This window comes from Rhinopithecus bieti, unplaced genomic scaffold, assembly GCF_001698545.2.
Source record: "Rhinopithecus bieti isolate Rb0 unplaced genomic scaffold, ASM169854v2 scaffold_21777, whole genome shotgun sequence".
NCBI classification, from domain to species: Eukaryota; Metazoa; Chordata; class Mammalia; order Primates; family Cercopithecidae; genus Rhinopithecus; species Rhinopithecus bieti.
Window position 1 is genome coordinate 1,156,130 of NW_016810508.1, and position 25,869 is coordinate 1,181,998.

At 40.6% G+C, this 25,869-nt stretch overlaps 1 protein-coding gene across 4 annotated transcripts in view; it reads left to right on the forward strand.

Moving 5' to 3' along the window:
- LOC108542269 (V-type proton ATPase subunit S1-like protein) overlaps positions 1 to 18,505 on the forward strand; it is a 44,847-nt gene extending 26,342 nt beyond the window's left edge. For 3 of the 4 annotated variants that reach the window (XM_017892225.1, XM_017892227.1, XM_017892228.1), the window contains 6 exons: positions 3,226 to 3,266; positions 3,520 to 3,578; positions 4,704 to 4,939; positions 10,198 to 10,248; positions 12,653 to 12,893; positions 17,912 to 18,505. In XM_017892225.1, coding sequence (XP_017747714.1) covers positions 3,226 to 3,266; positions 3,520 to 3,578; positions 4,704 to 4,939; positions 10,198 to 10,248; positions 12,653 to 12,893; positions 17,912 to 18,214 — 931 coding nt within the window. In that variant the 3' untranslated portion in view covers positions 18,215 to 18,505. The remainder of the gene's footprint in view (positions 1 to 3,225; positions 3,267 to 3,519; positions 3,579 to 4,703; positions 4,940 to 10,197; positions 10,249 to 12,652; positions 12,894 to 17,911) is intronic. The other variant, XM_017892226.1, reaches the window with a different exon arrangement.
- Positions 18,506 to 25,869: the final 7,364 nt, after the last annotated feature.

Here is a 25,869-nt window from a genome sequence, read left to right on the forward strand (position 1 = left end):
CTTTATGAAAATTAGAACTTTTGCTCTTTGAAAACCACCATTAAGAAAATGAAAAAGAAAGACAGAATGCAAGAAAATATTTCCAGTGTGTATATCGGACACAGGACTTGCATCCAGCACATATAAAGAGCACTTATGGAGGTCAATGAATTTAATTTTTAAAATGAGCAAAAGATTTAAGCACACTTCACAAAAGAAACTATATGAATGCTCTATAGGCATAAGAAAAAATGCGGGGCATCATTAATCCCCAGGGAAATGGATATTAAAATTAAACTGAGCTAGCAACCCACACCCACTGGAATGGTTAAAATTAAACAAATTGATGATAGCAAATGTTAGCAAGAATGTTGAATAACAGGGAAGCCAAAATTGACTGGCAGCTTTTCTAAAAAGTTACTTCTATTATGTGACTTGGTCATTCCATTCCTGGCTATTTAAGAGAAACAAAAACATATTCACACAAACTCCTATACATTAATGTTCTTAAATCTTTATAGTAGCTCCAAACCAGAATCACCCCAAATATTCATGAATGTGTGCATAGACAAAGTATGGCATATCCATACAATGAAATATTTATTAACACTAAAACAGAATGAACTACTGACATATGCAACCACATACATGAATTTCAAAGTCATTATGATAAGACGGAAAGAAGCCAAATGCTAAGGAATATGTATGATTCCATTTATATGCAATTGTAGAAAATGCTAACTAGGCTGGGCACGGTGGTTCACGCCTGTAATCCCAGCATTTTGGAAGGCCAAAGTGGGCAGATCACCTGAGGTCGGGAGTTCGAGATCAGCCTGACCAACATGGAGAAACACTGTCTCCACTAAAAATACAAAATTAGCCGGGTGTGGTGGTGCATGCCTGTAATCCCAGCTACTTGGGAGGCTGAGGCAGGATAATCGCTTGAACCCAGGAGGTGGAGGTTGTGGTGAACTGAGATCACGCCATTGCACTCCAGCCTGGGCAGCAAGAGCGAAACTCCATCTCAAAAAAGAAAAAAGAAAATGCTAACTAATCTAAAGTGACAGAAGCAAGTCTGTAGTTTCCTCGGGTTGAGGGTGGAGGAAACAACTCTTAGCTGCAAAAATGCAAGCGGAAACTTTTTTGGATGTTATGAACATTCTGTATTGTTATTGTGGCAATGGGGTCATGGGTATGTGCCTGTGCTGAAACTCATATAATTGTATAATTTTCATGAATGCAATTTACTGTACGTAAATTATATACCTCAATAAAGTTGATGAAAGTTAATGAATTGCATGCATGCATACATTTATTAACAGCAACTAGTAGACATCATGGTCACCAATTCGTCATCTTCAGGAATTCTCATTAGATAATAGGGATCATATTACAGAGAGAATGGTGCATTTAATTTGTAATTGGGTCCATATAATTAATTCTAAAGCACTTTATTATGATATAGATTTAGTAACTCTTCAGCTACAATTATGTTTTGTATATGTATCATGTAATATATATCTTTCTCTAGTTATAAAAATGTTGAGTTTATATGATAGCGATATATAGAGACCTTAGATTGGAATTGTTAAGTATAGAGTTTGATTTACATTCTCATATACTATAGGTAAAACTTATGGAAAACTTAAAATATGCAATAAACAAACTGTTAAATCTTTAGGACGTTTATGACAAAACTGGAGATTTAAACACTAATTTTATGTTAAATAATTATCAGTATTTTCTAGATGTAATTGCGCTGTTATTTTTAAAAGTTCTTATCTTTTAGAGATATATACTGAAATGATATAATTTTTGATATTTTATTCAAACTACTATCACGTGGGGGAAGAGGGTGAGCTTGTAGGTGAAACAAGATTGGTTATAACCTGATAATTACTAAAGCTGAATGATGGGTCCAGGTACATGGGGCTTATTATATTTTCTGTTTATATTTGTGTATGTCTGAAATATCCTGTAATAAAAAATGTGTATATCTTTTGACTTAGAAATTTCACTTCAAGGAATTTATCTTAAGGAACTTCTCATGGGTGTGAACAAACAATCCACAGTAATGTTCAATGCAGTATTGTTATAATGCTAATAAAATTGAAAACAAATACTTAAAAATAGAAATTTGGTTAAATACATTATGATACATTTCTATGATATAATACCACATGACATTAAAAATGTGTCAAAAGTATATAATTACATGGAAAATATTTGCGATATAGTTTTTTTAAAAAATTGCACACTCTAAAACAGCATGTCCAGAAAAATCCATTTTTAAACTTTGTGAAAAGTAAATTATATACCTATGTGGTGTGTGTTTGTATGTGTATGGAGAAGGTATATATACACACACAAACACAAGGATACATATCGTAATTTATATGCTCATAAGTTTCCGGTATAACTTTTTGGTAATTGAGTCTGTCTTGTTTTCCAAAAGGTTGGATGTTTTGGCTTTGATATGTTAACAATGCAATGCAGTATGAAATTTCACTGTAAAATGTTTTATATGCTTTATTATTTTGTTATTTTGTATTTGTTATTGGTTAAACCTTAGCGTGTAGCACACTGCTGGGCACATAGTAGGCCCCCCTGCCCGCAATATTATTCAGTAAATAAGAATCAGGTTTGATTTAAAATAATTTTTCTGGCTGGGCATGGTGGCTCACACCTGTAATTGCAGCACTTGGGGAGGCCGAGGTGGGTGGATCACCTGAGGTAGGAGTTCAAGAGCAGCCTGGCCAACATGGTGATACCCCATCTCTACTAAAAATACAATAATTAGTAGGGTGTGGTGGTACACCTGTAATCCCAGCTACTCAGGAGGCTGAGGCAGGAGAATCACTTGAACCCAGGAGGCAGAGGTTGCAGGGAGCCGAGATCACACTACTGGACTCTACCTTGGGCGACAGAGTGAGACTCCATCTCAAATAAAATAAAATACAATAAAAAAATTTTGTTTCTAAAATTTTTCTTTATTTTTCATATTTGTTTTTTGAAGAACATATGTTACTTTCTCTCTCTGTTAAATGCAGAGACAACGGGGAGAGACATACTACTTTTTAAATGGGAAATTCACTATTAAGAAATGAAGAGTTTTGGCAGGCTGTTTCTGCTCCTCTATTCTGAGATGTAATAAAGTGAAGTATACTTCTTAAAATTTCCTATAACATCTGAATTGTAGATATTTATTCAGCATCTTTTAATTTTTTTGTTTTTCTCTAATTTCAGTTCTCCAACATCTTCAAATAAAGAAGTGGTTATGAAGAATGGTAAGATTCCAGTTGCCCACATGATTCCATGTGGGGTGGGGAAGGGCTTTTTCTGTGACAGAATTCCCTGACCAATGGTGTCTGTACCAGGAGTCACTCATGTGAAATCTTATATTAGTGTGTTCTAAACGATGAGTCAAAAGGGGCTCAAGCTTGATATATGTGACAGTGTTTAGCATATTATTGCCACTCAATTACATTAATAAATAAAGGACATTTCGCATTGGTAACCACATCATTATTTATTTGACAGATCAGAATAATGGAGGTACGAAACCAGTCCAGAATTTCACAACAATACCAATCACACAGGTATGGTTATGCCAGGAAACCAGATTGTAATCTAGCTCTAAAAAACTTAAAAACACATTTCAATCATGTCTGTGCTCCTGTGAAAATAGTAATTATAATTGATTTAATAAGTAACATATTTTTGCTTCAAATTAGGGTGAGGAAATGTATTATGGAATCTCTATTTTTATTTTATTTTATTTATTTTTTAAAATTTTATTTATTTACTTTTTTGAGACGGAGTCTCCCTCTGTCGCCGAGGCTGGAGTGCGGTGGTGCGATCTCGGCTCACTGCAAGCTCCACCTCCCAGACTCACACCACTCTTCTGCCTCAGCCTCCCAAGTAGCTGGGACTACAAGGCACCCACCACCACGCCCGGCTAATTTTTTGTATTTTTAGTAGAGATAGGGTTTCACCATGTTAGCCAGGATGGTCTTGATCTCCTGACCTTGTGATCCACCCGCCTCGGCCTCCCAAAATACTGGGATTACAGGCGTGAGCCACCGCGCCTGGCTAGAATCTCTTCTTTTTAAAAGTCAACTTTTATTTTGGATACAGAGGGTCCATGTGCAGATTTGTTACATGGGAGTAGTGCATGATGCTGGGGTTTGTGGTATGAATCATATCACCCTGATAGTGAGCATAGTATCCGATAGGTAGTTTTTTAACCCACTCCACTCCCTCCACTCTCCAGTCATCCACAGTGTCGATGGTTTGCATATTTATGTCCATGTGTACTCAATGCTTAGCTCCCACTTATAAGTGAGAACGTGTGGTATTTGGTTTTCTGTTTATTCTAGAATCTTACAGTTGAGAAAAACTTAAAATACTTAATTTTACTTGCTTTCTTATATTTTCATTACAATATTCAGCTTCACTTCTGTTGCTATAATAATAATAATCTTTGGTTACTGGTAAGCATAAGTTGCAGCTCTCTATTAACTAATTTTTCTTTTATCTGTATTTACACTAGAGTAGTTGGTGTAAATTTCTTTCTTTGTATTGTACATTTTATGGGTTTTAATAAATGTATAATGACATGTATTTACCATTACGGGATATGAATTAGCTCTTTCATTTCTAGGAAGCCTTTTGCACCATAGACACAAGTTCATCTCTTACGTTCTTTACATTTGGTTAATTAGGCTCTCAACTACAATCTGAGCAAAGAAGGGCATTTAGAAAAAGAACCTTGGAATGCATTCAGCCATCATGGTCCAGTTAACGTCTCCATCGATGGAATTCCTTGCATTCTCTTCTGGGTCAAAAGAATCACGATTAAATTTAAGAATCAAACCTGGCTGGACCTTACAGACGAGGCATTTGGTCAGAAGGTAACAGTGGACCCTGACAACTCAAATTGCACTGAAGAAAGTGCTAGGTATGTTGATCTCTCAGTTTGAGGAAGCCCTTAGGGCTATTGCGTTGTTAACTCTGCATTCAATTTTTTTGTCATTTCAGAAAAAAAAAAAAAAGTAGGCTCCTTTGTATAGGACCCTGACACACATCTTTGAGAAAGTATTCACTGTCTAAAATAAAGGAACAAGTCAGAAGTTAACTTCAAAAATTGTTGGCTGGGCACAGTGGCTCATGCCTGTAATCGCAGCATTTTGGGAGGCCGAGGGGGTGGATCACCTGAGATCAGGAGTTTGAGACCTGCCTGGCCAACATGGTGAAACCTCGTCTCTACAAAATACAAAATTAGCCGGGCATGGTGGCGGGTGCCTGTAATCCCAGCTACTCAGGAGGTTGAGGCAGGAGAATTGCTTGAACCTGGGAGGCAGAGGTTGCAGTGAGCTGAGATCCCACCATTGCACTCCAGCCTGGGCGACAGAGTGAGACTCGGTCTAAAATAAAATAAAATAAAAAAGTTATATTTTCCTGGCAGTTTTCTGCTGAACCTTTTTGCTAATTGTCAGAATAACTTGTAGAAAATGAGACTTTGGAAAGCGAGGGTTCTCAAACTCATTTTGAAGACAGCAAAGGATTCCAGGCTTGGTCTCAACTCCAAATGTTAGGTGTTAAACTACTTTTATCCTAACAGGGAAGAGATCACATATCCCAGCAGAGTTATACACATTCTAGTGGGTGACACACTAGCCAGGACAAATGCTTGACTCTGTGGAGGTGGGGGCCGGGGGGGTGTGTCAGTATGCTGAAATAGTGGAATATTGCCTGTTTGCAAATGTGCAGGGCACTTTTCAATGGCTAAATTCCAGATAATTCTTTGGGACATTTCAAAATGATTGAAATAATTAGTTTTGATTTGAGAGAAGCAGGTTAAACAAATAACATGTTTGAAGGGCAAATCAATTTCCAATGCCTTTTCTGCTTTTCAGTCATCCAAGCAAAATTTTGTTTTATTTATTTTGGTCCAGGGAGAGGAAATCTGGCATGTCCTGCTTGCTTTCTATAAACCTTCTTTTCAACATTTGTTGATAAAATAGACCCGTTTGGAAGATTCTCTGCATTTGTTCTGGTTTGGTTTAGATGGGTAGGGTGCTTTATATAAAGCATAACTGTGTGTGTGTGTGTGTGTGTGTGTGTGTATTCTTTTTCTACTTTATGTATTTTGGCTGGAAACATCCTTTTATTCCTGAACTTTACTTCCCACTTAAAAATTCTTGGCGATGGGTAAAAATGGATTCTGTTAATATACAATTAAAAGCCATGTTACAAATCTGAGTATCTTGCTGTTCAGAATGACTATCTTTTATTAGGGATTTAGGGAATTGTAAGTGGAAGCATCTAGAGTCCTCTCAGATTTGTTTATCCTGTTATAGCTCAACTATCCAAGACTATCAAAGAGACTATGGGATGCTGAGAGCTCAGGACCTTTTCCTGGGGTGCTAATTAATTCCCCACAGGGCTCTTTATTTGTGGTCAGTTGCACAGAGAGAGGCTGCCTGCTTGGGGATAATCTTGGCTGTCTATGGCTGACTGGCTCTCCTTGATTCCATTTATCCTGACCCTAGGGCATTTGTGGGAGAAAATCAGGGTCCTACAGTTATTTGTTTTTTATTTTATTTTATTATTTTATTTTAAAGACAGAGTTTTGCTTGTTGCCCAAGCTGGAGTGCAATGGCACGATCTCAACTCACTGCAATCTCTGCCTCCCAGGTTCAAGTGATTCTCCTGCCTCTGCCTCCTGAGTAGCTGGGATTACAGGCAGGTGCCACCACACCTGACTAGTTGTTTGTATTTTTAGTAGAGACAGACAGCGTTTCACCATGTTGGCCATACTGGTCTCGAACTCCTGACCTCAGGTGATCTGCCCACCTTGCGTTCTCCCAAAGTGCTGGGATTACAGGTGTGAGCTGCCACGCCCGGCCACCTACAGCTTTTTTTTTTTTTTTGGGGGTGGGTTTTAGATACCTTGTGATTACTGGGAACCTAGAGACAGAAAGAATGAAAACTTGGCCTCTAGGCCCACTTCTACCAGAGAGCTTTGTGATTTTATAGGCAGGACATGTAGGATCATCATCTGTCAAATGGAGATGATGACATCTATTCATTATAGCTATGAGGCCTTGAACGTTTACTGTGGGCCAGGCACAGTGCGAGGTCTTCATAGGCCCATGTCTGTTATTCCTCACAGTAACTCTCGGAGTCACAGGCAGTTATCATGACAGAGGTTAGAAAACTTGCTAAAGTCATGGAGCATGTATGTTCATAGAGCTGGGGTTTAAAACATCTTTAAAAATGACCATTTATCTTCTTCCTCTTGGCCCTATCTTACAAGGTTGTGGAAAACACATGAGGAAATATATGCATAAGCACTTTGAGATCTTGTTGAGTGCTGTTCAGAGTATTAATAGTAGTAGCATTCTTTTCCTTCCTGGCATCCCAGTGATAACTAGAGTGAAACAGTGTCTAATTTCTTCAGTAAGCTTTGGGTCTCACCGGACACAAATTAAAGATTGGGTAGAACCTGACTGTCTTTTTGGACACTGCCTTAGAATTCTATTCAGGTGTGAGCCCTGAGGGTGCAGCGTCCACCTGCTGGAGTCCTGCACAGGTGAGTGTGCAGGCATCCTAGACAGCCTGCCCAAAGAGGGGCAACAGGAGGCTTCTAGGAAGGGAGGTCTCAGCTGCTGAGACCTAGTGGCTGATTCCTGTGAATTCCATGGATGAGCCAGATGCCCTTGTGCTGGCAAGGAAATCTTAAGATCTCAAGAAGCAGAATGGGAGTTGCTGAAATAACAAACCGAAACAAAGACATAACCATGTAAGGTCAAAAGCACAGATTAAAAAAAGATGACCATGTTTTAGCTCTTGGAAACAAAATGTTCAGAGAGAGGCAAATTATTGGCAGATGGATTTGCTACGGAAGTCTTTTTAAATAGTGAAAGCCCTGCAAATAGAGCATAATCCCAGCATCTGTGTGTATTTGGAATTTAGGCAATTATAGCCTGAAGAATTCAGAATCCATTTTACATGTGTGAGAGTAGAGCGCTTGAAAGAGTAAAAAGAGCTCCTTTTTGAACAGCTCTTGTTCCAGGTTGTAGTTCTCCTTTGTGTTCCCAATTGATGGCACAGTACCTGCTACTTAAAGGTCCTCATGGCTGAGCATGGTGGCTCACACCTATAATCCCAGCACTTTGGGAGGCCAAGATGGGCAGATCACCTGAGATTAGGAGTTAGGGACCAGCCTGGCCAACATGATGAACCCTATCTTTACCAAAGATACAAAAATTAGCCAGGTGTAGTGGTGCTTGCCTGTAGTCCCAGCTACACAGGAGGCTGAGATGAGAGGATTGCTTGAGCCTGGAAGTTGGAGGGTGCAGTAAGTGGAGATTATGCCACTGCCCCTGAGCCTGTGTGACAGAACAAGACCCTGTCTCAAAGAACAAAAAAAGGTAACAAACATTTTCATTATGCCTCAACTTTTCTGTGTGTGTCTTATTAATGCATCTTTCCAACCACTGTCACATCTCCAGGTAACCACTGATCTGCTATCATTATCAATTAGTTTACACATTCTAGAATTTTATATAAATATAATCACATGTGTGTACTCTTTTTTAGTGTAGCCACTGTCACTTAGCTTAATGATTTTGATAATCTTCCATGTTATTGCATGTGTTAGTGGTATTTCCCTTTTCATTGCTGAGTAGTAGTCCGTATTATAGATGTACCACAGCTTACTTATCTGTTCACCTGTTGATAGAAATTTGTTTTTTCCCTCACTTTTTGAATAACTTTCCCACTAAAGTCACTATGAACATTCATGTACAAGTCTTTGTGGCAGCAGGTATTTTCATCTCTCTTATCTGTCATTCCAACTAGGAGTAGAATGCCTGGATCATATGGTATGTGTATGTTTACCTTTTTAGAAAACAGCCAAGCTGTTTTTTAAGTGGCCACATCTTTTCCTTTTTTCCAGCATCGTATGAGAGTTCCAGTTGCTTCCCATTCTCACTAACACTTCGTATGGTCAGAGTGAGACTAGAGAAGGCATTTTTATATTTCTGCATGTTTAGGAATTTCTGAACAAATTTTTACTGGGAACTGGGTTAAAAGATAACTGTTAGAGTTAGTGAGAGATTTACCTCTTGAAAGTAATGTGTTCATGTATCAAGGGGTAATGAAACTCAAGGCCATAGAGACATTCCAGGGGTTAGAAACTCAGAGAGGCTTATCTTATCCTCCCCTTGGAGATATTTATTTACATATCATGGGTATGAGACCTGTAGCCATTTGTCTCCTTATGGTGAGCATTTTGCTTCTGCCCAAAGGCTAATTAAACTCTTTCACTCAAAGACTAATCATCCCTCTTCTCTTCCTAAGGAGAATTTATTGACACTAGGGGAGCAAATGTTTCTCTCCCTCTCTTGGGAGGTGAGAAGGGATCCACGATCTCTCTCCTATGTAAACTCCCAGATTGATAATTTTGGTGTTCCTCATCTGTATTACAAATCCCAATATGTGTAGGATGACATCTGGCTCTTCTCATGCTGCCTAGTGGGGGAGAATTGGATTAGAAGGGGGAACCACTATGGTTGTTCCCATGAGTAAGTCATAATTCATCTGTCTTTGCTCTGGGAAATCTTATGTTTACTCTCAGAAAAATAGGAATAAATGTAGTTATTAAAAGCTTAAGAGTCAGTTTAAAAAATGTTTTAGCCATTCTGATTCCTGTACTGTGTTATCTTTATTGTGGTTTTATTTTACATTCCCTGAATGTCTAATGGTCCTGAGCATCTTTTCATGTACTTATTGACCATTTGTATATCTTTCTTTAAAACATGCTTAAGTCTTCTGACAATTTTACGATTTTACATTGGGCTGTCTTTTTGTTGAGTTTTTAGTGTTATTTATTGTATTCTGGATAAAGTTCTTTATGTATACGTGTTGTGAGTATTTTCTCCTGTTGTGTGGCTTGCCTTTCTTGTTTTCTTAAACTGTCTTTTGAAGAGTAAAAATTTTGGATTTTAGTAAAATGCAATTTATCAGTTTCTTTTATGGTTTATGCTTTTGTATTTTTTTCAGGAAACCATTGCCTACCTCAAGATTAAAAAAATGTTCTATACATTTTGTGTGTTAGGTGTTACGTGACCCACCTTGAGGTAACTTTTGAGCAGACATGAAGTTAGGGTTATTCTTATTTTCATAGACTGCGTTATTTCCTTTTCTTAGGTTGTCTTTGAAGCTTGGTGATGCTGGAAATCCCAGAAGTCTTGCTATGAGGTAGGTAGGACAGCACTTTAGAGCATCGCAGCTTCAGCACTTCAAATTAGCTCTCTAAAATGTATTCATTCCACATGTGTGAAGCAGGGGCTTGCTATATGCCCAAGCACTGTGACACATTGCATGCCACGTCAACCTAATTACACTGAAAAGTTGGTGCTGTGATATGATGGGATCCTATACTAATGCTTTCTTTCTAAAAGTTTCTACCAAAATACCCATAGTTCTTCCCTCTCCCCCATCCCCCATGCCGTCTGCATTAGGGACTTACAAAACTCCCAGTCCTGAGAATGTAATATCCTTTTCATCTGAGAAAAGAAGAAAATAGAAATAAAGCTCTAAGGACTGGGGCTCTGGTTTGAAACTATTTTCTATAGCTTCTTATAATGAATCACACTTTACCATTTAACTACAATGAAAAAGCCTCATTATGTGCGTTCCCCAGCAGACAATCAACAAAGGCCTACAGTTTTTTGCTGTTTAGGTATGAAAGGATGCATCTGCCAACAGTGACTTTAGCCAAGCAGTTAGGAACTGCTCCTGAGGTGGGGGGAACAATTTGAAGGCATTATTATTATTTTCTTATAAAATACAGTGCTTCCCTTCCTATAAGACAAACTTGTTAGTGGAGATAAGTAGTTGTGTCTTTAACATTATTTGGGAAACCAGCAGGATTGTGCTAGGGCAGTCTTTCTTAAGCTTTGCTCTGTGGGACACTTCTGCTCTGTAAGAATATTTATAAGATTTTATGAAAAGGGGGTTGTGGTCAAATGTGTCTGGGAACGACTCTAAACCACGTCTTTCTCTTGGCAATTCATAGTGTAAACTTGTATGTTAAAGTTTCTGAGAAGAAATAATCTTAAGGAAGACTATTGCACTTTGTAACTTTGACTAACTCAGTGTTTCCTGTGTTTAACTTTGGAGAGCCTTCTTCCTCAGAACACTTGTCTACATATCATGGGAGACTAGTGTTTCACTGATCATAATTTAGAAAATATATGCCATCATCTTTCAGAGCAACTTTACAAGTAAATAGAACCCCACAAAGTGACCAAACACACATACCTGTTTGATCTAGAAATGGAGAATATTTTTGGTCTGTAATTCTACTTTTTTCCAAAATGAAAAATAGCTTTATTATTATTGTTGTTATTATTATTTATTCTGATGATAAAGGTATGTAGCAGAAACTCTCAGTACCCCATGAATATCTACGTGGTCCTTTCCATTTGAGAGCACTGTATCCTACCTGCTGAACTTTCAACTCCCAGCCTCTCTTTGCCTAAAAGCTTTCTCTGGCCCACTGTCCCCAGTCCCTGGCCCAACAGCCTTCAACCAATGACTGGAGGAAACATACACACACCTCAGCTCCCTCCCCATCAGGTGAGATAACTCAGCAGCATGTGCTGTACTCTGGCTCCCAGGTTCTATCACGGCAATGAAACCCTGCTTGTCCACATTGGAAACTTGCTTAATCATGTGCCTCTTTTAGCTGCCTTCCCTTCCTCTGTCGTTTCTTTTCTCTCCATTTTACATATTTTGAATGACTAAACTCTGAATATTTCTTATATTCACACCCTTGTCTTAGGGTCTTCTTGCAAAGGAGCCAAATAGAGACAAGAAAAACTAATGAAAACAGAAAAATCAGAAAATATTGAGCTACAGAAAGAAGAAAATGAAAATCATCAATAATCTAAACACCATTTGCAATCACTACTAATGTTTTAATCTCTATCCTTCCAGACATTTTTTTCTATGCAGTCACATAATTTTTTAAAAATTGAAATAAAATGATAATGACAAGTAAATTATGACTTTTTTCATGGCTGGAAAACAGTCCATTCCGAAAGAGTTAAGATTGGATTTGAAGCCCAGCTCTGACACTTACTCTCCGAGTGAGCTTGTTCAAGCCCTTTGTGTTTTAGATTCCTTGCCTGTGAAATTAGAATAAGGATATTATCTATCACATAGTGTTGTAGTGGAGGTTAAACACAATACACATACATAACACAGAAGCTATTAAGAGAGCTATTATCATTATTTTAAACCACAATTTAGCAAATTCTTCATTGATGTCCGTTTAAGTTTTTCTCAAATTTTTTGATGAATAAACCCATAATCAAGTGTTGATTCTAAAAAAGCAAAAACAAAGCAAAACAAACCCAAACTTTGTGTTTTTTTTCTTTCGTAGGAATTTGCACTGTCCACTTTGGGGGCTGCCCTGTCACTTTCTCTTTCCCATCCATCCAGGGGAGGCTCTGCAACAAAAGTGAAGCCTCTCCCCAAGCCCGTTCTGCTGCCTGACAAAAGAGGGCGCCATTGTACTGTTCATAGACGATGCCTTGCGTCGGTAAATGTGGGAAAAGTTCTTTAGGAGTAATGCTGATTTTATAACCATTTTCAGATTCATCCTTACCAATTGTAACAGGTTGTCCATCCAGAGCTGGTTTAGTTTGCGCCGAGTCGAGATCGTTTCCAACAATTCATTCCAAGCGGTCTTTAACCCAAGTGGCATATATGCTCCCTCCGGTTACTCCTACCGCTGCCAACGCGTGGGAAACCTGCCGCGGGACCAGGCCCTCTTGCTGCCCGGCAACACGGCTGATGGGTCGAGCCTGTGGGAGGTCACTCTTACTGATTTCCAGGTAATAAACTAAAACATATGCTCAATGCACCTGCGTTTTTGGTACCAAAGGAGCTCAATGTTTGTTTAAAAACACCTGAAACAAACCTAGATGCTTAAGGAAAAGAGAAGTAGATGCCTTTAAAAGAATATTGGTGGGTTTTTTCCTTTGCCTTTTAAGGTATGAGATGGAATAGGATAGACAATTTTATCTCCCTGTACCCCCCACCCCCTACCCAGGGCTTGCTTTTGCATTCAGCTTTATCCAGCACTAATAATTATCAGTGAGGAATGCCAGCCATCTAAGCCCTAGCGAAGCTGTGGGTGAAGCCAGGGCCTGACACTTCCTGCAATGAGAGGCCCTTCTGGGGAGAGGCATTGGTGGACAATTATTTTATTTCCTTCAGGGAGTGGCACAGTGATCCTATCAGGGAAGATAAGAAGTATATCTGCAGTGTGAGTGACAGCTTTGGCAGTTAATAGGAAGGGACTCAGCGGGGAGTCAAAAATATCCCAAAGATCTTCTTGAAGGTATTTGGAGAAAGGAATGGGGTGTAAGAGATTCCCTTTCACTACCAGAATCTTAGGTTGTGAGACATTCTGTCAAGTTCCTCTATCCTGTTTACCTGTGAATGAAGCTTAGCTTGTTCCTGCCGCTCCCTGAAATAGTAGGCAGGGCTTTGCATGTACCTCTCATGGGCACATTCCAACCTTTTCCAAATATATATGGGCATTCACATATATGCATATTCTTCCCTTCCATCCTTCCCAAGCTTCTGTAGAGAAGTGTGGTGTGGATGAAAGGCAGTTTGGGGTAGGGAAGAAGCTCACATTTTGGAGTCAGACAGACCTGGTTTCAAATTACTGCTCAGCCACCAGGGCAAGTTACTTAACCTCTCTCAATTTCTCACCTATCTTTGTTAATGTAAGGACTACGTGGCCTAAGATAGGTAGAAACACTCAGTAGTGCGCCAGGAGTGGACTAACAATAATTGCTACATGTGAGTGAGCCATGTGTGTTGGTGCTGTGGTTGTTATTTTATGTACTTTGTCTTCAGAACTTACCATAATGCTGCAAGGTCCTTTTATGAATGAGGTGACTGAATCTCTGATAATCACATAATTTTTCTAAGGAGTATAACTGGTAGAGTTAATGGTAGAGGCACGACTCAAATTCTGGACAGTTTGGTTCCAAGGATTCTTTTGTGTGTGTATGTATAAAATGTTTATAAATATTAATATATATTATGTATGTGTATGTTTATACATGTGTGTATGTGTGTCTGTATATATATATATACAGAAATGGCAGTGAGGATACAATGACAACAAGGAATATTTTACAAATAATTTTGCCTAATTAGATCAGGGGAATTGATTGCTTTATACTTCTACCTTGTTCCGGAAATGACTTAGTTGACTTATGGAAATACTACTTAGGAAAATTACTTTCAAAATAGGCGAATCATTTCACATCCATCAGGATGGCTATTATAAACAACAACAAACAGAAAATTAAACATACAATCACCAAGGGATCCAGCAACTCTACTTCTGGCTATGTACTCCAAATAATTGAAAGCAGGGACTTGAACAGCTTTCACCTATGTTTATACCTACGTTCATGGCAGCATTATTCACAATAACCAAAAGGTACAAGCAACCTGAATGTCTATCAATGGACGAATGGATCAACAAACCTAGTGTATATGTACAGTGGAATATTATTCAGCATTAAAAATGAAGAAAATTTGGGAGTGGTGGCTCATGCCTTTAAACCCAGCACTTAGGGAGGCTGAGGCGGGAGGATCACTCTTGAGCCCAGGAGTTTGAGACCAGCTTAGGCAATATAGTGAGACCCCCATCTCTACAAACAATTTTTTAAAAAGAAATCAACTGGGGGCATAGTGGTATCACCTGTAGTCCCAGCTACTTGGGAGGCTGAGGTAGGAGGATTGCTTGAGCCCAGGAGGTCGAGGCTTCAGTGAGCCAAGATTCTACCACTGCACTCCAACCTGAGTGACAGATGTCTCAAAAAAATTAAATTTAAAAAGAGGAAGGAAATTTGGATACATGCTACAACACAAATGAATGTTGAAGACATTATGCTAAGTGGAATAAGCCAGCCACAACAGAACAAATATTGCATCATTTCACTTATATGAGGTACTTACAGTTGTCAAACCCCAAGATGAAAAGTAGAATAGTAGTTGCCAGGGGCTGAAGGGAGGAGGGAATGGGCAGTTAGTGTTTAATGGGAGTAATGTTTCAGTATTGCAAGATGTGAAAATGTTCTGGAGATGGACGGCAGCAATGGTTGCACAACAATGTGAATGTACTTAATAGCCCTGAACTGTATACACTTAACATGGTTAGATGATAAATTTTATATCATATATATTTTGTAATAAACAATTAAAACAAAAAAATTAGCAAAGACGTGGGGGCAGAGAAAAACAAAGGAAGAAAAGGTCAGTTAGAGCCACCAGTGAGGTTAATATACAAAACCACGAGACCATTTGTCTGCACTGACTGGAGGCGGCACAGGAATTTGGCTCTGAAGTTCTGGAGCAGGCAGTATGAGAAACACTCAGTTACATATTCACAGGGTCCCTAAGACTGCTGCCAGTGTGCTTGGGATGAGCACATTCATCCCTGGTGGTGTGAGATGTGTATATCCTCATCAGCATTCGTACCATAAACACGGCTTTCAGGGGGACAGGTGGGCCTTGTTGAAACCCCCTTCATGTGAAGAGATGGCAGAACACAAGTTCAGTCCAGTGGAAAGGAGGTGGTGGTGATGGTGGCTGAGGTATGTGTACAAAAGGCTGCTGTCCACATGCGCAGCTCTACTGGCCTGGCTTATGGTGGGAATAGAGTATAGAGTGATGTGGCTGGTGCGGCAAACTCAAGTACCTTGGGTAACTGGTGATTTGGGCTGGGACTGTGGCAAAGAGTAGCCTTCATCACAGTGAGCATTTTACAAATTCAACCGCGCTGATTTTTGCTTTGTAGGAATGCAGGGCTGGTGTTGCTGAATCTTTTCAATAGAAGCTAGATTGGTGGATTCTCACAGGAAATTTTCAGGATATTCCGAGCACTGCATCAAACAAAACTCACCTGCAGGCTAGAAACAGCATGTCTGTATAACCTCTAGTCCAGGAAATGGGTGGACAGTGTATCAGGCATTCTCCACACTTACTGTTCTCAACCAAGTCTTGTTAAGAATTAAGTGGCAGTTGGCCGGGTGTGGTGGCTCATGCCTGTAATCCTAGCACTTTAGGAGGCCGAGATGGGTGGATCACCTGAGGTCAGGAGTTCGAGACTAGCCTGGCCAACATGGTGAAACCCTACCTCTACTGAAAATACAAAATTTAGCTGGGCATGGTGGCAAGCGCCTGTAATCCCAGCTACTTGTGAGGCTGAGGCAGGAGAATCGCTTGAGCCCTGAAAGTGGAGGTTACAGTGAGCTGAAATCCTGCCATTGCACGCCAGCCTGGGCGACAAGAGCAAAACTCTGTCTCAAAAAAAAAAAAAGAATTAAGTGTCAGTCAACTTGAGGACATTCTCCTTGGCTGGAGTTGCAGAATCAAGTGAGGTCGTCTTTTGTCATGGCGGAGCTCGACTCTTCAGGCACCAGTCTAAAGAGAGAGTCACTCTGCCTCTTCACAGGAGAGGCGGAGCAGGGATCCCCAAAGCCAGAACAAGAGTCTTCTTCAGAAGCTGCTTTGGGTTCAATCAAGAGCACAGACAGTTGGGTGAGCAAGGCCCCTTGCATCTATGGAGTGATGGGCGGCCTCAATAATTCTAACACACACGGGACAATGCCAAAGTGCTCACTTAAGCCATCAAAGTGAATTTTCAGTAAAGCACTCATGGATAGTCGTCTGATGTACTCTTCAAAAACCGAGTAGGTGTCTGAATGAGGCAATGCTGTGTAGGGTCATACTTTTAAAGCCAGCTAGACAGGGGGCTATCTTCCACAAGCGATGGCTCTTGTTTTAAAGTAATTGCTTTGTAGTCCTGTTTCATTTTGACAGTATTAGATATCAGTGCCAGTTCTCAATTTGAACCTCTCTTTCTTTCAAGTAATGATACCATTTCATCTGCACATAATGGAAAGCTTTTCTTTCTATTTGGTTGGTGCAAAAGTGATTGTGGTTTTTGCCATTAAAAGTAATGGGTAGGATGCAAGGAGGGGCTGGTATCCACCTCTTCCAGAAATGGGACGAAGTCTGTATGGTAAAACCAATAAAAAGAGAGGGTAGGGAGGAGGAAGAGACAGAACCCACCAGGAGCTATGGAGTGCGAGTCTGATGCCCACTGCCCAGGTTTCAATTACACTGTCAACAACATTTACTGTTGTGTGATTCTAGGCAAGTTACTTAATTTTTCTGTGCCTCAGTTTCCTCATCCATAAAGTAGGAATTAAATAGTAACTTACTCATAGGCTCTTTGCATACTGAAAAAATTAAGGCAGTTTATGGTGCACAAAAACCTTCGATAAGTGTTAGCTTTTATGATTATTATTTATCTTTTACCTCATTAAGGATCATGACATCCCCCTTCAAAGACTCTTCCTCATTACTGTCAATAGAATCAAAGGCAGAGGAATGGAGACTTAAAATCTTTGTGAAACTTATACTAGCCTTATAAAATTTTGAGTGTGCTTTGGATTTTAGAGACAACACAGCAGTTGTGGTTTTTCCATGAAATGGAATATTTCTAAGGATCAGATTAAAAGAGGTTTTCTTGCAGAGCCTTGAAATCAAGGTTTATTTCAGTCTTGAATTTCATGAGCCTCCTAGTTATGATAACCATACATCCCAGAATTTCTGGGTCAGTCCTGTTTTAAGATTGAGTTGCACTGTCCCCATAAGCACAATCGCATTTGTCAAATTGTGTGGTTAAATTATTCAACAAATAGGGTGACAGTATATGAAATTTGGCTACCTAAGGGCCAGAACTGCCAGCCCAACTGGGAAGTAGATCCTAGGAGAGAAGGGATGTATCACTTCAGCTCCTTCCTTTCTCCTGCAGATCCAAGGTTTTGCCATCAAGGGGGGACGATTTACCAAGGCCCGAGACTGCGCCTCCTCCTTCTCGCCAGCTATTCTGATTGGCCTGGCAATGTCCCTGATCCTGCTGCTGGTGTTGGCCTACGCCTTGCACATGCTCATCTACCTGCGGTATCTGGACCGGCACTACAATCTCATCACCTCTCCTGCCCACTTTCCGCAGCTGAAAGCTCGAGACACAGCTGATGAGAAGGAGCTGCTGAGGAGCCAGGGGGCTGAATGCTATGAACTGAGAAGCCAACAGATCAGCAAAATCTATGTTTAGCAGCACAGGCTGGCCCCCACCACGTCCACAGTGGGCTCCGAAAGTTGTTTCTGTTCTATGCTATTTGACTTGTGAATTACAGATTTTCACCAAATGGATTGATTACAAAAGAAAAAAAAAAAGAAAAAACAGAAAAGGAAATATATAATTCTTTCTGAACCATCCCCTGGCCTACGTAGGTAGACTTGGGGCAATGAAAAATGGCATCTCAGGGACCCCACAAAGACAAATATGACTGTCAGTTGCCTCAAAGTACCCTGAAAGCAAAGGAGTATTTCAAGTAGGGAAAAAGAAGGAGAAAGAGAGAGAGAGAAAGAAAAAGAAGAAGGAGGAGGAGGAGGGGAGGAAGGGAGGGAGCGATGGAGGAAGAGAGAGAGAAAGATTGGCAACACAGAGAAGGGAAAACACACTCGGTCCTCCTTGCCTGTGCCAGTTTGGATGGGATAATTATAGAAATAATAAACCCAAGATTATCTGGAGGTTCATAATTTAAACTATTTTGTAACATAATTTGCATTTCTAGATATTATGTCCCAATTTTGTTTTAAAAATAGTCTTTTTCTCTTTCACAGAAATGTTGAGGGAGGACTCCAGTCCATGTGGCAGAGCACTTTATTTAAGGACCTTCTTGTCCTTTACTTTGCTGTTCAGAAGCAGTACAGCTCCATCTGTGAAGTAGGGGTAATAGTGTTGGCCATATTTTACCTTTCCATCTGGTCATGGTGCCAGCGTTGTCTCATTTGTCTGATTTAGACCTCTATGAGCTCTCATAGGTCCACTTGGAATAAACAATGGAGCGAAGCAATAACAGTGTGCTTGCTATGCAAACAAACACAGCTTTGAGACATATCCCCTGATCTTCCTTCCAATGAGATAGTGTCCTCTAAATGCTTCCTTAATAGAAATTCTAGAGCTACCACTGATGTTCTTACTATCACTGGGTTTCATATGCATTCCTCATCATCCTTTTCAGCTCTTGGCAGATACTGAAGATTGATTCACTCTTCATCCTCACCAAAGCATCTCTAATAATATGCCTTCTGTCTTAAAGAGATCTTAAATATAAAGATGACATTGCATTTTCCCAGCTAGGGTTCGGTACAGGACCTAGGTTCTACTAAGAAGATACTCCTACACAAAACTTCGAATGCAGACGGGAACCATGTGTGGTGGAGGGTCACACACACAGCAAGAGAATCTTCTGGGCAGCTGTCACGATGGGTCTGCTGTCTAGTCCCATCCTAGGTGGCAAGCAGTAGATGATAATGACAGCGAGTTTTCTGATGGGACAGTCTCATGTTGGGCATTTATTTTGTCTGCAATTTTCTTGGCTATGAATGTAGGTTTGGTTCTGGCCCTCTCAGAATTCTGTAAGATCCCATACTTTATAGTAAATTTCTTTCTGTTTTAATAACAGAGTTGATTCTGTAGTCTGCAATGAAGAATCCTGATTTATGTAGTTGTTAGTACCAAGAGGATTGCAGGGAACAGACTCTCAAGAAAATACGAATCTATGATTGATTATCCAACTCCATTTGGCTTTAAACCAGTGGAAGCTGTCAGCCTTAGAGAATGGTATTCAGTAATCAAACAGATTTTTGTTGTGGTTCCCTTGAGCATCCACTGGTGTTATAAGTGGTTGTTTCCTAGGTTACAGGTACGTGAAGGGTAAACATAATGTATTGCTCAAACTAGGACACTTTTGAAAGAGAAAATGAGTGTGGTTAACAATTCTCAGATAGCAGACATAAATGGGATGGTGCCAAGGAAACTGGGATAGTCACCATGAGTATGGATGATACCCTGCAGGTTCGGCTGGCTCTTTCTAACTGTGCCCAGTGGCTTACAGTCTGGGAAGTTTCTAAGACTGATCTAAAGGGATCCCTTACCTCTTGTCAGAGGGCCAACATGGTGGAAAATCAGACACAGGTCAGATCCTGCAAACTGCTTACCTGCATTGCAGGTGAAATTCATAGCTTTGCTGGATCTCTTATATGAACACGAGCATAATGATCACAAAACAGAAGAACCCTGACAGGCTAAGAGCAGTGGCTCATGCCTGTAACCTCAGCACTTTGGGAAGCCAAGGCAGGAGGATTGCTTGATGCCAGGAGTTCAAAAAAATTTTTTTTTAAATTAGGTAAGGGTGGTGTCGTGCACCTATAGTTCTAGTTACTTAAGAGGCTAAAGCAGGAGCATTGCTTGAGCCCAGGAGTTTGAGGTTGCTGTGGGCTATGATCATGTCACTTCATTCCAGTCTGAGTGACAGAGTGAGACCTTGTCTCTAGAAATAATAAAATAAAATAGGCCAGACACAGTGGCTTATGCCTTTAATCCCAGTATTTTGGGAGGGTGAGGCAGGAGGATCACTTGTGCCCAGGAGTTCGAGATCAGCCTAGGCAACACAGCAAGATCCTGTCTCTAAAAACAACAACAAAAAAATTAGCTGGGCATGGTGGCATGAGCGGTAGTCCTAGCTACTCAGGAGGCCGAGGCTGGAGGATTACTTGAGTTCAGAAATTTGAGGCTGTGGTAAGCTACGATTGTGCCACTGCATTCCAGCCTGAGTGACACAGTAAGATCCTGTCTCAAAAATAAAATGAAAATTAAAAAAGAGGGGCACATTGAGAATAGAAATAGTGACTTTTGGGAGGATTTAAATTTTTAAGAATATTAAGCTCCCAAATTCCACTATTTTTTCTTGTTAGCAGAAGCAACCTCTAAGAGACAAAGCTATTCCTGCCTTGCTTGAAGACCCTGTGATGACCTCACCAGAAATAGTTGTCTTGCCAGGGGTGTCAATTTTCCTCATTGCCTTTAGGCAATTAGAGTCACATTCTGGCATATACCAGGGAACCAATTGTAAAGTCAAATCTGTGATAATCAAATTGCAAAAATAGTTTTGCTAACTTATGCCACAAAAGATTTGGGAGATTATGTGTGGTAATGGATTCTGGAGGTGCTAGCCCAGGGAATGAGCTGTATAATTTTAGACTGGGATGAATTTTTTGGATATGGGTTCTCTCACCAGAGATTTTGGATTAAATGTGCTGGTTTGAGCGGCTGGAAGTGTTCCTAACAGTTTTCTCAGTTTGTTGATTAAAACCTAGATTCAACAGTGGCACACACTAAATGAAGTAGAGGGATCAGTCATTTCTTAGTGTTAGAGAAAGAAGAGAAATGCAGTAACTTAAATGATTGAGATGTAGGAATGGATTTATCATGCACGAACTGCTCTCCCTCCCCGTAACTATTTTTCTCTGTAAAGGCCCAGAGGACACTCCCTTTGTCATAGCACTGATAAACACATTGGGAATGTGGCATCAGCACTTTTGAAAAGTGCCCTGGTGGCCGTCCTCTGTAGGCTAGGGTGGAGGTAGGTGTTACCTTTGAAACAAAATGCTTAGTTTCCATAGGGATGCTGAGACCCTGGAGTGGTAGAGGGTAGAAGGCTGATGGGCAGGAGTGTTAATCAGATTAGATTATCTTTGTTAATAGTAAATTGGTCTTTGACATCTGTGGCTGGACAATCCACTGGTGTGCCCTTTGATCCACATAATAACCATGTTGATGATAGAATCTAGATCTGGTATAAAAAGCCATACTTGAACCATCATGGTAGGTTCCCAGAGCTGAGTCTGCTCATAACTTGAATCCCTTGAGTGAGAAAGAGACATCTTAAGATGTCTTTATGTCTGATGCTGAGTATTATTATGAGCAGTTGTATGCTTATCCATCAGGTCTTCATCTTTTTGGATCACTTCTGGTATGTTCTGATCTTCAGGTAAAGAACCTACACTATTCATACGAATACTTTTACTATAAACCCATTAGATATGTGATTATTGCTCAGTAATTGTTAGTGCTGCAGAAACACAGCCTAAGAGCTGTCTCCTTGGAGATCTGGAACAAAGTGGCAAAAAAGTGATGTTTGACACAAGTTGGAGTTGAAGGCAAGATGAAAGCACAGCAGAAGGAAACACATATGCAAAGTCTAGGCTCTGTCATGTGTGGAGAATTATGAACACATGTGTGTGGGTAGGTAGATAGAATGTGTTTAGAGGAGTTGAGAAGGAGAAGCTGGAGATGAAGAGAGAGACCGGATCTTTGTGTTCACCTAAAGACTTAGAATCTTGACTTGAGGTAATTGAGAGTCCCTTAAGAGGATTTTAGAAGATTTCGAGCAAGATGATTACATGGTGTAGAAGTGTGAATAGAACAGGGAGAGAAGTGCCGATTAGGAAATTATTGCAACAGCTTAGGCAAAAAATATTAGGACCTGAACTAACAGTGTGATGGAAGATAGAAGCTAAAAGTGGTGTTAGGAGGTTGGCAACCAATTAGCAAATCACAAATGAATGGTAGGTGTCTGATTTGGGGTTGTGAGGATGGTGGTGTCAGGCTCTGCAATCAGTGAGAAGACAGGTGAGGGTGGGAGTGAGTGGCCCCTGCAGTCACACAGTAGAGGCCTAAGTAGGCAGTTGGTTGTGTGGATCTGGGGAAAAAGAGAGATCTGGACCAGAAACAGAAATTTAGAAATGTAGCAGATGGTGTCAGTGTTACACCCACATTGCTTTGGCACTTACCATTTTGGTGTGTTCTGGCACATCTTTCCATTGCCAACAACTGTCCTCAGGGACTTCTCTACCTATGGTCATGGCAGGCTGGAAGGGGTAAGGAATTAATGCTTTCTGGGAGTAGCCCTCAACCAATGACTCGGGGATTGTGTACAAACGCCACAGCTCGTTTGTTCTTTGCCTGGGAAAACTCTAGAGTATGTTTTATGCTGTTCCCTGGAGCTTCCCAGCAGGACTAAGCCCTTTTGCCCCTTGTGGAATCTTGCTTAATAATTTACTTTATGGGCTCCTTCCTCTTCCCTGTCTCCCTTCCCCACTCCCCTAATGGTGTTTCCAAGTATCATTGCCAAAACAAACTATTTGCATCTACATCCCTGTTTTGGGATCTACTTCTAGGGAAACCCAAACTAAGACAGGTAGTAATGGGCATATGGGGAAAGCTGAAAACTAGGTGGTATTGGTGAAGAAATAAATGAGATCACCTGAGAAGAAAGGATAGGTTGATAACAGACCCCTGGGGACACTATCATTTATGGAGTAGGACAAGAAAGACCAATCTGTAGATTTAGAGTAGGAGAAATCAGAGAGGAAGAGAGCAAACCAAGAAAGAGTAGTGTCCCAGAAATCAAAGGAAAACAGGCTTTCAAGATGAAGGAAGTAGTCAACCATGTCAAATGCTGGAGAGAGATCAAGTGAGAAAAGAACTAAGGAGTGTTTATTTCCTGCATTTGCCCAAAAGGAAGTCCTTGATGAACATCACACTTCACAGAAAAGAGCGAGTAGGGGGAGCTCAGGATATTTATCCCCTGGGGATGTCCCAGAGGGAATGCTTTCGACTGGGTTTCATCCCTTCTCTGATGTTCACTGTTCCTTTCAAGACAGCCCCCTCCACATTCTCTCCTTCTGTGTTTCAGTAACTTCTTCCCTTGTTGCTTTTGACTCAGGGATGGTTACTCCATTGCTACTAGCCCCAGGTCACTACACTCCCCCTTGTGGTTCTCCTATACCCTACTGGGACCCTTATAAAAGGTTCTTGTTTAACTAAACCCCACTTAAATTGTCCTAATTTGAGGGTGCCATCTGTTTCCTATTGGAAACAGACTTACACAGGGGTTTAGACAAACTAAAATTTATTTGTCGCTTTGTTTTATATCTAGCAGTTTCAGAGTTTTTCGAAAAGGATTTAAGGCAACCATTTTAATAAGATTTTAATAAGATGGAAGAAACGAGCATATTGTAGGGTAAGGCATTAGTGATGAGGTGTTTGTTTTGCCTGCTGCAACATTATGAATAATGCGGTTCACATGTGTAATACACGCCCACGGAAATGCCTACACGTTGTTACCCTGTATCCCAATTTTCGGGCTTTACAGCCTTCTGTTCCTTTGAGATCCCTGGTGCATAAATGTCCATGGGGGTGCATAAATGTCCATGGGTAACTGAGATAGGCTGTGGGCTATGGACAATTCCCAGATAGCAAACTAGAGCTTTCTCACTCAAAAAAGCATTGCGGAATATGAGAGTGATATTACAGAGCAGCTCTGGAATACTCTCTAATTTATATAAACAGTGTGAGAAATCAGTGCTAACAAGCCACACGGTGTTGCATCCCACCAGGCTGACTGCCTCTGCAGTTGGGAGCCCTTGTGCTGGTTGGAGGAACTGGGGAGTAGGGAAAGGTTAAACAAATATATACTAGAGAGGGAAGAAAATTGGTGGAGCTAGGTCCTCAGAGGAACCAGGGTGTTACAGGATCCCCTTCTTGGGGGCGGGTGAGGAACAGCCACTTGCCCTTCCTCAGAGGAGACAGAGAAGGGACACAATCTTCTAGGCAGCATACTGAGCAGCCGTCCTTCTGCCTGTGTCCCTGCCTGTGCCTTCTCCACCCTCATACCTCAAGGTCATGATTAATGAATCGACCCAACATTTCTGTGTAACTCATTGAGACGACCTGCCTTTATTTCAGATTTCTTTCAGTGCGATAGAACTTGCAGTGTTTCTGTGTGATGCTGTTAGCTCCTGAGATCAACAACATTTTATAGGAACCAAATGGTCCAGAGCAAAACCTCTAGTTCCAAAGAATTGGAATTTAAAATGCAGTTTGAACCTTCTGAAATGTTTATTAAGAAAAAATAGGGCAAATGTAGGTGATCAAATTAGTTGTTATATTTGCAACACATGTAACTCTGATGCTGGCTACCCAGATGTTCCCAAATCCTCTGACCTTCTGTGTCAACCTTTAGTTTACTCTCCTATAAAGTGGCTTGAGCCCCTTTCATGTGAGAAATAAGTCTGCTCCCCATCGTAGCTGGGCATCAGCAGGAGGGTGGACCGGGTGTGCGTGGCGGTGACTCACATTCTCACTGTGCCTTCTGGTTCTGATTTCCTGCCTCTGGTGGTTCTCAGTTACTTCGCTGGTGGCTTCACCTTCTCCCCCTGGCTCTCAGTTATGAGAGCAGCTGCCTGACGTTGTTGGCATGAGTATCACCGATTTTCCTAAACGTTGGGGAATTAATAGAATAGTTATGGCCTAAGGCAGGAAATCATTCCCAATTCTTTTTTCATGGACATTTGATGCTAATCCCTCTCAGAGAACTTCTCACTGGCCATGCTCATCTCTCGGCCTTGAACTTTCACCCTCTTGAGGACCTCTCTTTTCTTCCCCAAATTCTTTATGCATCCCCAGTCTCAGAGACCTAAAACCTTCTCTTCCCAGCCCACCGTCAGAGGCTTCCAAATCCTCTTTCTTTATCATGTCGAACGCTTTGATTCTTCTTTATTGGAACTCTGTTATGTAGGTTGAAATCTAAGAATCTCACCTTTCACAACCAACATGCTCGGTATGGAATTGTTCTTAAAGAAAAGAGCCTTTCTCCATCATGAGAAGGTTTTTTTCTTGCCACCTAGCTCGAACTGCAGCCAGGTTTAGAATAACAACTCTTCACTATCAAACCCTTCCCTTCTCTCCATCCATCCATCCATCCATCCATCCATCCATCCATCCATGCATCCTGTTTTAGATCTGAGATAAAAATGGTTTTACAATGTTAAAAAATAAAATATGTCTAAAATATCTAT